We start from the raw sequence: 14,904 nt of genomic DNA on the forward strand, positions 1-14,904 counted from the left end.
CAGGCACCCACCACCACGCCTGGCGAATTTTTGTATTTTTAGTAGAGATGGGGTTTCACAATATAGGCCATTCTGGTCTCTTGGCCAGGCTAGTCTCAAATTCCTGACCTCATGATCTGCCTACCTCAGCCTCCCAAAATGCTGAGATTACAGGCATGAGCCTCCACGCCCAGTGAAGCTGTGGTTTTTAAAAGCTCCCCATGCATGTGACTTCTGTGAGCATCCCAGGATGACAGCCACTGCATGTTCGGCTGTTAAAACTGTGAGAAAGCACCAGTAGGACCCTCTCCAGCACTTGCCTGCTGAGATCATGGAAGAGGCTTGTTGGGGAGATGATGCCCTGGTTGACTCTTGAAGGATGGTTAGGAATGCACCAGATGGAATCTGGGTGGGACCTGTTCTATACTAAAGAACAACTTGTGTGGACACAAGGAGACATGGACATGTCATATTTGTGGAGCCTGGGGACAGGCCAATCACACCATTTGCTTAAAACATTGTGTATATTTGGAGAAGTGGACTGAGACAGGCTGAAGAAACTGACAGTGGCCAGATGAGAAAGGGTCTTGTGTTACTTCCTAGAGATACTTAGATTTTATCCTGTGGGTGATAGGAACAGTTGGAGGGACTGAAGTCAAGGAAACATGTTTCAAGATCCATGTTTTTTGACACGCTGTCTGGTGGCTGAGTTGGGAATTCCCGGGGTAAGGCCCGCCCAAGGTCAGGCAAAGCAAGTTCGGAGGTTACTGAAATAAGGAATATGAGAAACCGTGTAGGTTTTGCTGATGTTTTGTAACACATCTATGACAATCTTCATATCTTTCACCAATTTCCTGTTTCATTTATTCCCTTCCATGTGCTCCTCTGAAATTTGCCTCATATTCTCAGATTTCTCTTTGACATGTTGGTTTCATTACCTTTTACTTTTCACTTTCCTGGAAACACAAATGATTCTGATTGCGACATGTCAGAATTATTTGCAACATTACCCTTTCTGCTGAAACCATGAGTTCACTGAGTACACAATTTAGTAAAGTTTAGGATGCACATGTTGTTTTCATGGTCACAACCAGCTCTGTAGCGTTTTATAACTACATTGGCAGTGTGCTGGGAAGTGTAGAGGGTAATATTAATCTCATGTGTGGCTGACACAACCTGCCATGCTGTGTTACGAGCCTCCTTGGAATCCTAGCAAAAATGTCACTGGCACAATTTGTAATCCCAATGTCCTTCTCCATGCCCTGGCTTCATGGTTTAGTCACTTCTGAAGTCTCTTTCTAACTGTCTGTTTCCACATCTATAAGGTATGAGTTAAATCATCCTAACACTACCCATCTTACAGTTTTCTTGCTGATCATTAAAAGAGTTGGGAAAGAACTGTATAAATTGTGAATTTCCATGGAGCTGTTAGTTGTTACTTTATCAAGAAATAGACACTCTAGAATGCAGGAGAAAGCAGACAGTCATGATTAAGTCCTCCTTCTCTTCTTCTTTTTAATTTACAAAGGTTTAATTGGCTCACAGTTCCATATGGTTGGGGAGGCCTCAGGAAACTTACAATCATGTCAGAAGGCAAAGGGGAAGAAGGCACTCTCTTCACAAGGCAGCAAGAGAGACAGAGCTCCTCTTCTTTTTTGTCATAAAGTCTACAGAAGTGCACATACTTCAGGGCAAGGGCAGGGAGGGAGACGAAAGGACATTACTTCACCCTAGACCTCACTGACAAGTTTGCTAAGGGACTTCACTTTGTCCCAGCGTAGGGGCAGAGCTCTGGCCACTACCAATTCAGAAGGCCTGAGCTGCATTACTAGTTCCCCACTAACTCTGTGTGACCTTGGTAAGGCTGGGCTTGTGTCAAAAAATTATGACCCTGGGCTCTCAAGCTAGAGGATCTAAATATGAATCCTGGCTCCACTAGAGCAATTAGTGATGTAACCTTGGATGGGTCAGTTAACCTTCCTGTGGCTTAGTTTGCTCATCTGTAAAATAAGGATCATAACAATATCAATACCAGAACTTAGAACTTAAAGTAGTAAAAAAAAAAAAAAAAAAAAAAAAAAAAAAAAAAAAAAAAAAAGGTGTGTGGCTCCCACAACACACCTGGCATGACACTGCACATGACATTCACCCACTTGGCCTTGAATCTGACATGGAATCTGGCATGATGTTCACCCACTCATCCCAGGTCCTGAGCAGCCCTGGAGGCATAGGGGCCAGAGGGATGGGAAAAGGTGCCTTTCTAGGGTATCAGTTTCTGCAGGATAGCTAAGTGTGAGAAAGAATAAAGAGAGAAGGAAGTACACAAGCAGAGATTAAACATCATCTATTTCTACTGAGTTTTAAGAACTCTGAGATTTTGTTTGTTATGTAATCCATTCCTCAGGTCAAGCAGACACAGAACTTGGGTCTGAGTGATAATGAGCTGATATAATTTTCACAACCTCATCACTGAGATCTCTCCCATGAGGAATGGGTCAGGAGGCTCACAGGTGGCAGCAACTGCTATTACAGGCCTCATCTCTAGCAGCTCCTGGGACCTGCTCTCCTCCCTTTAGAAAATCCTCCACTTGTCAAAAAGGAAGCCATTTTCTTTGAATTGCAATTCCACTCCCAAGAGGCTGGGACCATTTATTGGAGTCCTTGATGCTGTGTGACCTGCAGTGACCACTGCCCCATCTTTGCTGGCTGAGGTGGTTGGGGTCCACTTGGTCATCTGGGCAGCTGTTCTCTTCTCGCCTTTCTCTCCTACTGTTTCCAGACATGCAGCATATCCAGAGAGTAGGGACCACTCTTTGGTAAAGAACCTGTCTGACTTGCTGTCTACGGCAGGACTTTTGAAAGGTTCACAGGAAGCAGCACAAATTGATACTATTCCACAAAGCCATCAGCTCCACCTCATCCATGCCCTGTGTCTTTTTTAGGGGTCCTCTTGCCAACAGAATCACAGTGGACCTGCCTGAAAGTGCAGAGACAGCAGCTGAGGCACAGCCAAGAGCTATGGCTGTATTAATGACCTATGAAGATGGGGTAGTCACCAGAAAGTCACAGGAAGTCACACGCAGGGAACCAGCAATTTCGGCCAAGTCAATTCCACCAGCTTACTGGTAACCAATTGTGTGTACAGCAACCTGATAGGGACCAGAGCCATGACAGTGAATAAGACCAGGCTATGCCCTTGAGGAACTCACCTCTGCTAAGGGAAAAGGGTGTGGAAACACACAATGGTGGCAAAGAGAAAAGAGGACAATAGGACTGCATGAAGGGGATGGAAAGTACCCAGGGGAGGAAACAGTTAAATGTGTGTGAGGAGGTTGGTGAGGAAAGACTCTAAAAGAAGGCTTTGTCTGGCTGGGTTTGGAAGGATGTGTAGGAGTCTTCTAGGGAGTGCAGGCACACTCTAGGCATAGGCAAAGATCTGTAGGTGTGGCTTGTTGGGATGGATTTCAAGTATTGTGGAATGAGGACAGCCATGGAGACAAGGGCAGGAGAGAGGAGATTTAATAGATTTCATGCCAATGGCTCCACTTGAGTTTCTGATAAGAACCCAGAACCCTTGGACTCCCCAGTAACATTGATTGAGTTGTTTTTGATTCCACATAGAACATGAACTCAAAGCAGGTCAATGAGGGGTGTGTGTGATTCTTTGCCAACTGCTTGGTGGAGAAGCCTCTTCCAACTGCAGGTGGAGCACAGGTGGCCCTGATACTGGCTGCCACCCCAGCCCTGCCTCCTTCTGCAGCATATAAACAATCCAGGAGCCTCAGTGAATCACTGCTGTGCAGTGCAGGAAAGCTCCACACACACAGCCCAGCAAACAGCAGCACACAGCTGAAAGGAAGACTCGGAAGAGAGAGATAAGGAAGGAAAGTAGTGATGGATCTCATCCCAGACTTGGCCGTGGAAACCTGGCTTCTCCTGGCTCTCAGCCTGATACTCCTCTATCTGTGAGTAACTGTCCAGGCTCCTCTTCTCTGTTTCCTTGGACTTGGGGTGCTAATCAGGCCTCTCTTTCCCTTATGTGTTTTGAAGATCAAAAAGGATGTTCAGGCCGGGTGTGGTGGCTCACACTTGTCATCCCAGCCCTTTGGGAGACCGAGGCAGGTGGACTGCCTGAGGTCTGGAGTTCAAGACCAGCCTGGCTGACATGGTGAAACCCCATCTCTACTAAAATTACAAAAATTACCTGGGCTTGGTGGTGCATACCTGTAGTCCCAGCTACTTGGGAGGGCGAGGCAGGAGAATCGCTTGAACCCGGGAGGCAGAGGTTGCAGTGAACTGAGATCATGCCACTGCACTCCATCTCAAAAAAGAAAAAAAAAGATTTTCAAGGAGAAGTAGCTTAAGTTTTGGATGCTACAAACATACACGGGTTATGATGGATCTTTTGCAGATTTATAAAGGAATAAATAAGCCTCTCCCCCATCCATCTCTAGTGTCAAGAAGGGTTCAGGGACAGCATTGATAGAGGATAATCTAATTGACAATGGTTTGGACCCAGCTTACTAAACCAGAATTTGGATTTTACATTTTTCCCTTTAACTTGCAGGAGAAGAGGATGAATCTTCTCACCGGTGGGATCCTGACATGCTAGGGGCAGGTGGAGAGAAGAGTCACTCCCTACTGTGTAGTGGAGGCTTCCTGCCTGTCACATTTTACTTCTAACTCAATTTCACAGTTATTAAGAGTAAGGAAACATGGTGATATGAAAATAGAAAATACAAACCTCGTTTTAATTCTTTCACAGAAAGTTTAGCAATTTGGTGAGTTGGGGTAACACAGTTTCCATCTACTGGCATTTTAACATGAATTGGCATGGCTTAAATTCATCCTTTTTAAAGCCTGATTTTTTTGGAGATAGACTATTTCCAACATGTTCCTTCTGGGTGATAAAAGAGGGCTATTAGTTCAGTATTTGTGACAATAAATATGTATAAAATAACCTCACCTTTCCAGAATAATGTCAGGAATATGAGTCTAATGCACAAATGTATATCTCTATGACAAGATTGCATGTGTCTTTTTAAAAATACCTTCTCAAGAGTTTATTTCAATACCCCCATTTCAAATAAACCAGTTAAATATCCTTAACTCTCAGGGCAAGGAAGTAAACAAGACTGTGAGTCTGTGATGATAGCAAAAGCATCCAGGTAGGATCAAGATGAACTGAGAAAATATTCCTCACCCCTCAGGTAGAACTCCAAATAGATATTCATGGTTCCTGTCCCCCTAGTGGAGGTCACTGGAAGGGCAAACATGTTGGCATCTCATCTGCTTCAAGCTTGGACACAGGGGCACCATCAGTGTCATCTGTGTGTGGTCGGCCATGTCGTGGGGCTGTCACTTCAGATCTGGCAGTCAGGCAGATAGTACCTGAGCCTTAGACGATGCCGGTACAGCCTAGTATTCAGAAGCTATAGTGTGAGAGAGAGAGTGTGGAGGAGGTGCTGCACACTTATAAACCACCAGATCTCATAAAAACTCATTGTCACAAGGACAGCACCCAAGGAGGATGGTGTGAAACCATGAGAAACTGCTCCTAGGATCCAATCACCTCCTATCAGTCCCCACATCCAGCACTGGGGATTACATTTCAACATGAGATTTGGGTAGGGGCACAGATTAAGACCATATCACTGACACTGTGCTTATCAGGTGAATATCACCAGCTGGAAGGCTAGATTCCACAAGAGGAGGAATGACCTGGTTCTTAGTTGTGATTCTTCTGCACACTGTCATTCAAGGAAATATGAGTCAATCATCCTCCCCAGTAGCTCAAATCAACCAGATCATCTCACCACAGAGACTTAAGTGTAGCTGAAAGGTGCTCGCATTTCTACGAGGCCAATGGAAGCCCGGAGCACAGTTGTCAGTCTGTAGAAATAAGGACTCCGTGACTCCTCCAACACCTCTCTGTGAATGACGGCTTAAGAAGGCCCAGTTCCTAAAACATGGTCAGAGCTTAGAGGGAAGGGAAAGCATAAAAGCCTCTGAGCAAATTCTAAAGACAGGGTCACCATAGGCTCTCAGTGACCCCCTGTGACCGAGTGGATGTAGTGATGCAAAATCTCATCATCACTGCAGGAAAAAAAAAAAAAAATTCACCCTTTCTACCTAGAATGAGAATCCCAAAATCAGGGAAGAGTTCACTTACTAAAAAGACATAAGGGAATGAAGTGCCCTGGAAGAATTCCTGCCTGAACCTCTCAGGATCATTCACATTTGAGAACATTTATCAAGTATTGATTCCAGGAATGGGACCATGAAGACTTCTGCTGCTTTGAGTTAATCATTGTAACGTTTTGGTGTCTCATGGTGGAGGTGCCAAAGGACCTTATGAACAACATAATCATTGTCGTCAGAGTTACTGTTATCTTTTATTGCCTTAATGTTACCTCCCTCTCTTGAGCATTCCAGTTCCTCAGTCAGTGACTCACCAGTCCCTATATCTATAAAGTCACAATCCCTGTGACCTGATTTCTGTTTCACTTTGTAGATATGGAACCCATTCACATGGACTTTTTAAGAAGCTTGGAATTCCAGGACCCACACCTCTGCCTTTTTTCGGAAATGTTTTGTCTTTCCGTAAGGTGAGTGTTTTTGAGCTTCCTCTTTCGCGTCTTACGATTGCAAAGAGCAGCTTACTTCCATGAGTAAAAGTGCTTCTCCTCAGAAGGAAGGTCTGAGGTTTTATACTTTCAGAAACAGTGTGTAGGCATCACCCAGAGCACGGCAAAGTTTACCCTGGGGCTCTCTTGCTAACTCTCAGGAACCTCAAGTTTGCCACAGTTGAACAGCCCAAATCTCAGGTAGATCAGCAACTTGATGTGCAGACATTGTGAGCACCATAAAGAGCATTTCCTTTTTGCTCGATGTAGGTTCCCAGGAAGGTACAGTCATACTTAGTATTAAAAGTAGGAACAGAAGCCCTTGATTGTGGCTTGTTATCTGTGGACATGAGAGTAAAATTTCCTCTCTGTAGCAAAATCTCATGAATAGCCTTTTTTCCCTTCCTCCTGCACAGTTTTGAAACTCAGTTTATATTAGGGAAATCAAATATTTACCATCGGGTCATTTGTACCTTGTTGAAGCCTCTCCAAAAAATGCTAAATTTCCTGAGGATATTTCCATAGCTCTACCACAGCTCTTACTCCCCATGACATCTTTTGCCACTTTGAGATACAGAACAAAGGTGTTCTGCTTTACTTCTTTTCCTTTGAAGGTTGCATCTTGTGGGTGAGTCTGAGCAGGAAGTGGATGTAACTGAGATGAGAGAGTGGTTGTCTATTAACCTCAGATATTTAAGCACAATATGAATTTGTGGGTTTATTTTTTACACAAAGTCAGAATCACATGCAAAATCACTAGAAAGGGGATGATTTGACAAAATTATTAAATATTTAATTTCACTAAATAGAATGTCCTATGTGCCACATGGACTGTGAACTTTGGCTGAGCCTTTGTGCCTAACCTTATCTGATGCTCTGTTCAGGGCCTGGTCCCTGGATGGAAAATTATGAGCTCATCTCCACAGGGCCAGCAACAGCAGTCAGCTCTCTGGCTTAGATAATCTTTCCTGCATACCTGAGGCTTGTTTCTCAGATTCTAGTTCTCCCAAGTGAGGGCTTTGTTGTCTAATTACTGCCGAGGAATTTCATATTTTTTCCCTCTGCAAAAGCAATAATTTCCCTACTTTCACACGCATCCTTGTGAGGAGGCCAGCAAATAGGCTTTGTGGGAGCAATAAAGGTTTTTAATCACTTGGGTGCAGACCAACTGAGTCTGAAAAAGGAGTCAGCGAGGGGAGATGGGGTGGGGCAGTTTTCTAGGACAGGCGTAGCAGTGGAAAGTTAAGACAGGAGCTGGCTGTTTCATTTCTTTTGTAGTTTTCAGTTGTCTCAAGCCATCTGGATGTACACGTGCAGGCTTGGGCCCAGAGGTCTGACATTCCTGTCTTCTTATTTTAAGAAAAATAAAACAAAATAGAGGTGAAGTGTTGTGGCAGCAAAAATTCTTGGGGGGTGTTACAGAGAGATAATGGGCGATGTTTCTCCGGGTTGCTTCAAGCGGGATTAGGGGACGTGTGGACACTTTAAAGAAAATTTTATAATGAGTTGCAAGGAATAGGAATTTAGACTGTGGAGAGATCTTGGGGCAGACGATGGTACCGTGGACTTGTTAAAAGTAACATTTGTCATATAGAATAATTGGTGATGGTCTCAGTACGTTTTTGTATAAATTGAGAAGCCAAATGCAAGACACAAGGCCTAAATAGAGAAGGAGAAAAACAGGTACCAGGGGACTAAGAATAGGGAGGAGCCAAGATGCCCAGTTAGAAAGTGTCTACATGGGTCCAGAGTAATTATTTGCCTGGGTGGTGAGATTTTGGGCTTTATCTTTAAGCTTTTTTTATATTGTTATATACCAGGCCAGATTGGTTTAGATAAAAATAACATTCTTCATTTAAAAATATACAGAGTCCTCCTTTTTCAGCAGTGAGTAGGTCAAGGCCTCAGCGACTTTGGAGGATGACTACAGCTAAGGAGTCAACCTGGGCCTGAAGGACTGATAAAGTTTGTGATATATCTGTAATGCTAGGAGAAAAATCATTAGAAAGGCTACAGAAAGTTGTGACAGAAGTTGAAACGCCTAGTTATACCTGGGGAGTCCATCTTGTATTGCCAATGGGGATCCTCTTGGGGAACTGCCCTTGTGCCTTCTTGAAGGTCTGGCTCATGACACCAGTGGGTGTCAGTGTGAGATTGGGCTAGGGTATAAACTGTTTCCCGCTCATCTCAGGAGAGGGTAGAAGTCAGGATGACATTTAAGTCCCTCCAGGTTAAACTGTAGGACTGAGTTAAATATTGGAATTCCTGTATATATTTAGTGGGGTCTGATGAGAAAGAGCCTAAAAGGTGACTGATGGGAGAGGTCCAATAGAGAAAAAGGCACCTGACTATGCCTTCAGCTCCAGCCACCTCTTTAAGAGGAAATTGTTGGGCAGGTGGGGAAGGGCTAGTCTCGGAATGAAACTGTTAGCTGGATCAGGTGTGAGGAGGGGAGGTGATAGAAGGATTATACGGTGGAGGAGCAGAGGCTGAGGAAGAATTGGGACTTGGCCTGTTGAGGAGCAGCAGGTGGGGAGGGGAGAGGTCAGATGGGTTCATAGAAAAGGAGGATTCAAAGGACTCAGAGCTTGGGGTGGAGACTGAAGGAAGAGACAGGAGAGAAAGAAGAAAGATTTGGAATGAGTCACATTGAGAGCAGAGACTATGGAGAGACCGATATGTAAAAGAATGCCTGGATGTCAGGCACCTCAGACCATTTGCCCATTTTTCAACAAAAATCATCCAGGTCTTGTAAGATGGAGAAATCAAGTGTCATTTTCTGGTTATTTGGAACCATTGTCAAGTTTGTATTGGGGCCAAGCAGTATTGCAGAAGAAAATAAGGCATTTAGGTTTTAGGTCAGGTGTTAGTCAAAGGGGTTTTAGGTTTTGAAGAACACAGGCTAAGGAAGAAGGGGGAATGGAGGGTGGAAGTTTGCCCATAGTGAAGGAGGCAACCCCAGAGAAAAGAGAAGGTAGAGACACGGAGATGGGGGGATGGTACTTGCCACCCAGGGGAGGTGGTACTTGCCACCCAGGGAACGTGGTACTTGCCATCCAGAGGAGGTGGTACTTGCCACCAAGGTGAATGATCAAGGCAGGCATCCGGACAGTGATCAGATACGTCTGAAATGTGGGTGAATCACCAGGCAGGCATCTCTACAGTGATTTAGACACCAAGGGAAGACTGTTCCTGAGTTCGTGACCAGAACCAGAGTTTTGAGTTCATGGATAAAACGCATCTCCTCTGTCTGTACCAGAAAGGGAAAGAAACTGAAATTAAGGAAGGGAGAGATTGAAGGGGGGAGGGATAGCAAGAGAGGTTGGAGAAGAGAATAAAAAGAGGCTGCTTACCCGATTTAAAATTGGTGAGATGTCCTTGGACTGGCTGTTCTGAGGACCCAAGGTCATAGGTGGATCTCCTCATGGAGTGAGGGCGAGGACAGAAACTGGTCTCCCAAAGGAGTCCCCCGTCCTGGGTCTTTGACACCAAATGTCATGCACATCCGTGTGAAGAGACCACCAAAAAGTCTTTGTGTGAGCAATAAAGGTTTTTAATCACCTGGGTGCAGGCCAACTGAATCTGAAAAAGGAGTCAGCAAAAAAAGGCAGAGGTAGGGCAGTTTTATAGGACTGGGGTAAGCAGTGGAAAGTTACAGTTAAAAGAGGTTATCTATTGTCAGCAGAGGAGGGGGTCACAAGGTGCATGGTGGGGAGATCATAAGACTTATTGTCCAGAAGATTGTCACGAGGTTGATCGATTGATCAACTGGAGCAGGGCAGGAACAAGTCATAATGGAATGTTGTAAGGTTGGTCAATCAGTTAAGACAGCAGCTGGCTGTTTCACTTCATTTGTAGTTTTTGGTTACCTCAGGCCATCTGGATGTATACATATAGACTCGGACTCAGAGACCTGAAACCCACCATCTTTCCCATGTCAACTCTTTAGTAGATGAACCCCCAAGATACACATTCGAGGGACTTTCTTTTCCATAGTTAAAACTTCACCCCTGAAATGTAGAAACAGGAAAGTTTTCCAGTGCAAACTCCAAGCAAGTGTCATAATTTGCTGTGTTCGATGTGTAGAGGGGACATTTTTTCAGAACGTCCATGTTAAGCTGGAACACTGGAAAGCAAGTCCTCTTTGTCATCTTGTCACTCACTCATTTTCTCACTGAACAAACATGCCTCACACTTATCTAAATCTGCTAGTCTAAAAGAGGTCCCTCATGTCTGTAACTTTCTAATTCTGCCAGAATCCTAAAGTGAGCTCATGAAATAAATGAAAAGGATGAAGAACAAAGAGATAAAAGAGTGTATGTTCCCTTCTGACACTCTCCCTTTCCCTTAACTTCAGTTTCTCCACATGCCCCTGGAGGTGATCATTCAGGGAAAGCAAAGAGACATCAGAAAGACAAGGAGTTACTTAGTATTTATACACAAGGATCAGTCATTCAGTATCCACAACACTTAAAGAAAATTCAAGAGTGATTTTAAATTTCCCATGTCAAATACCTCCTCTGTTTTCTCTCCTTTCCCTTATGATGTCTCTAAATAAGCTTCCTCTAACTGCCGGCAAGTCTAATTTCATTGGATTTGACTGTTTTCAGCCCCAATTAGAGGCAGGGTTAAGTACATTTAAAACAATAATCAAATGTTATTTTGTTTCTCCTCCCAGGGCTTTTGGACGTTTGACATGGAATGTTATAAAAAGTACAGAAAAGTCTGGGGGTGAGTATTCTAGAAACTTCCATTGGATAGACTTGTTTCTGTGATGAGTTTACCCCACTGCACAGAGGACAGTCTCAGCCCAGAGCCTCTTGGGATGAAACTCTTGCCAACCTAACTACAAACAGAGAGGCTCTCTGAAAGAAGAGGATATGTATCTGGGAGTAGAGTATTAGAATGGGAATCTGTGTGCCATTATAAGCTATGTGCAAATTCAACGAGGGAAAGGAAGACAAAGATGTTCCAAGGAAAATATGAGGAGGACTTCACATGGGTTTTGAAATAGTTCTCCTTCACTACAAAGATCAGTAACAAGGGTGATGCCACACCAAGTTTGGACACGCAGTTGCTTGGCAGGTGTCTTTGCAGAAATATTTTTGTGTAAAGTTGGGATGGGCTTTTTGCAAGCTTGTGGTTTTGCAAAGTCTTTTGTGATAGTTTTGTTATCAGGCACACAAGCATGAGAATCCGCTCTTCATAGCCTTCTGTGATTTGTCAGGGTTTTTAATCACACACATAGGCACACAGACACACTGACACACACATACACGTGCCACAATTTTGGTTCTCACAACGTTCACACTCGCTATTGTAAAACTCTTTGAGGCTTGTCCTACCAAGGATCCCCTGTGTCACCAGGTGTTGAGGTCTTTGGTCTAAACTAGGCTGGGAGCATTGTGGTTACCACTTTTCTCCAGGCTTTGGTGGCCCAGGGACTCCCAGCATCATGTTCTGTCCAGTGTCTCCCTATTCCCCCCTCTTTTTTTCTTCCCTTGGTGCCTTTCATATCATGCATTGTCTCAGATGCTTCTAATATGTGCTCATAAATGCAGGGCATCGTCTTCTTCCCACATCGATTCACTTTCAGTTAAAAGCCAAAACTCTTTCATTTAAACTTTGGATTTAACATGCTTTTGAAAGAAGGGTTGAGAGATATAGAGAAACAGATTGGGAAACCATTTATGCTCTGCTGTTTCTTTTTTTTAACTTTCTGTGTAAGTGTAGAATGTTTCGTTCTGTTTTATTATTAACTTTAAGCCAAGACTTTTTAATAGAAGGATATACAAATATATCTTTGTCTATACCTTTCTGCTGAATTTGAAGAAATGGTGAATATCCTTAAACCATTGTGTTCCCTGGTGGGTTGATGGACTGTGATTGTATAAGGTGGCCTCAGCCAACTGCAGCAGCTGTTCCCTGTCAGAGGGGCAAGCAGTTTGGCAAGAGCGGTGGAAGAGGTGTAATGGTGTGTTCGTTCACAAGATGCAACAGGGAGAAGGTTTTGCCTCTTTGTACTTCATCTTGTCTCATCAAGTCCTCGGAAACCACAGTGCTGCCTGAAGGGTGCTGTGGAGCTGGCACAGCCCATACACACAACACGACTGAGTAGAAAGAACATACAGCTCTGGATATCCATCGGCCCCAGAGCATCTGCCCTTGAAACATTTAGTCCTTGTGAGCATTTGATGATTTACTTTCACGATCAAAGTCTGGCTTCCTGGGTTTGGCTCCAGCTGTAGCATAAGGCTGTTGATGTTTAATCAACTCTGTATTCTCCACACAGTTTTTATGACTGTCGACAGCCTGTGCTGGCTATCACAGATCCCAACATGATCAAAACAGTGCTAGTGAAAGAATGCTATTCTGTCTTCACAAACCGGAGGGTAAGCATCCAGTTTTTGAAATTAAAATACTCATTGATTGATTAAATTTTATTTTAAAATTCTTATATATTCATAGACATTTGCCTAAAAAATGTGCAGCAAGATTCCAGGTACACTTCATCCTACCCACTCCCCCAGTGCTGACATCTTGCAATCTGGCATAACTATAAATACAGCATATTCATGTTATGATAGTACAGGAAATTGACATTGATACAGTTTACAGAGCTTATTCAGATTTCACCAGTTCTATGTGCCCTCATTTCTGTGTGTAGTTTTTTGTTTTTGTGTGTTTTTTTTTTGTTGTTTGTTTGCTTTTTGAGACAGAGTCTTGCTCTGTCACCCAGACTGGAGTGCAGTGGCATGGTCTTGGCTCACTGCAACCTCCACCTCCAGGGTTCAAGCAATTCTTCTGCCTCCGCCTCCCAAGTAGCTGGGACTACAGGTGCGTACCACCACGCCCCGCTAATTTTTGTATTTTTAGTAGAGATGAGGTTTCACCATATTGGCCAGGCTGGTATTGAGTGCATGGGTAGTTCTACGTAAATTTATCACATTTGTAGATTTATGCAATGACCAGCATGATCAAGATGCAGACCCATTCCATCTCCATATAGCTCCCTGCTGCTATCGTACAGTCACAAGTCTTTTTCTCTGAGAGGGTCTTTATCAGTGAAAATGTCTTTCTATTTTGAGGAAGCCAATGTATTAATTTTTTTTATGGATTGTGCTTTCGGTGTCAAGTCTGAAAGTTCTTTGCCTAGCCCTCCTTCCTATATTGCCAATTTTTCTAAAAGTCATAAAATTTAATGCTTTACTAAATGTAACTCTATTACTTATTTTGTGTTATTTTTTGTATAAGGTATGAGATTTAGATCAAGGTTCGTTTTTTGTGGCTTATGACCATCCAGTTGTTCCAAAGCCATTTTTGGAAAGTTGGGCATATTGTTAAAAATCAAGTGGGCATGTTTCTTTGCATCTGTCATTTGCTATTCTGTCCCACTGATCACTGTGTTTATTCTTCCACCAATAACAAACTGGTGACTCTACTAGCTGTACAGTAACTCAATATCGTGTAGAGTGAATCTTCCCACTTTTATTGACTTATTTTTTCAGATTTATTTTAGCTCCTCCTGGTCCTCTGCTTTCCCATAAAAATTGAGAATGAGTGTCTCAGTGTCTACAAATAAACAAGCTGTTATTTTGACAAGAATTGAATTAAGTGTATACATCAATTTAGGGAAAGTCTTTATCTATACTATGTTTGGTCTTTCAATTCATGAACATAGCATGCGTCTCCAAGTCCTTAGATTTTCTGATTGTTTTTAACAATTTGTAGTTTTCAGCATAGAGATCCTGTACATGTTTTGTTAGATTTACAGCTAAAGTATTTCATTTTTGTTGGAGTGACTGTAAATATTATGTTTTTCTTGTGTTTTCAGATATTGATTGTTGGTACACAAAAACATGCTTGATTGTTGTTTGTTGATGTTGTATCCTAGAACCTTGCAGAACTGACTTAGTATTTCTAGAAGTCTTTTTGTATATTCCTTGAGATTTTAGACACTGACAGTTATGTCTCTTGAAAATATACAATTCTTGTATTTCCTTTCCAATCTGTATGCCTTTTAATTCTTTTTCCTTGTCTATTGCACTAGGATTTCCCAGTATAATGTCAAGTTATTTGTGGTGAATTTTTTAATTGTTCCTAATATTAGGAAGGAAACATTTGGTCTTTCGTGATTAAGCATGATTTAGATGAAGTGGAGTTTTTTTGTAGATTCCCTCTATCAAATTGAGGAACTTTCTCTCCCTAGTTTGCTGAATTTTTAACATAAAAGACTGCTGTAAGTACTCATTATAAAACAAAACATGGCTATGGAAGATGAAAGAAAGTTTCAAACATG

The 14,904-nt window shown here is 42.9% G+C and overlaps 1 protein-coding gene and 1 long non-coding RNA gene across 2 annotated transcripts in view; one reads left to right on the forward strand and one right to left on the reverse strand.

Moving 5' to 3' along the window:
- Window positions 1–3,357: 3,357 nt before the first annotated feature.
- CYP3A166 (cytochrome P450 family 3 subfamily A member 166) overlaps window positions 3,358–14,904 on the forward strand; it is a 28,887-nt gene continuing 17,340 nt past the window's right edge. Inside the window, exons 1-4 of the mRNA XM_008018620.3 lie at window positions 3,358–3,944; window positions 6,494–6,587; window positions 11,284–11,336; window positions 12,898–12,997. Of these exons, the coding sequence (XP_008016811.3) occupies window positions 3,874–3,944; window positions 6,494–6,587; window positions 11,284–11,336; window positions 12,898–12,997 (318 nt within the window). The 5' untranslated portion in view covers window positions 3,358–3,873. The remainder of the gene's footprint in view (window positions 3,945–6,493; window positions 6,588–11,283; window positions 11,337–12,897; window positions 12,998–14,904) is intronic.
- LOC140710615 (uncharacterized) lies at window positions 8,498–12,904 on the reverse strand. Its single transcript, XR_012091717.1, has 2 exons — window positions 9,959–12,904; window positions 8,498–9,855 (listed from the first exon to the last, which is right to left on the reverse strand). It is a non-coding gene; the product is annotated as an uncharacterized lncRNA (long non-coding RNA).

The sequence above is a fragment of the Chlorocebus sabaeus genome, chromosome 28 (assembly GCF_047675955.1).
Source record: "Chlorocebus sabaeus isolate Y175 chromosome 28, mChlSab1.0.hap1, whole genome shotgun sequence".
NCBI classification, from domain to species: Eukaryota; Metazoa; Chordata; class Mammalia; order Primates; family Cercopithecidae; genus Chlorocebus; species Chlorocebus sabaeus.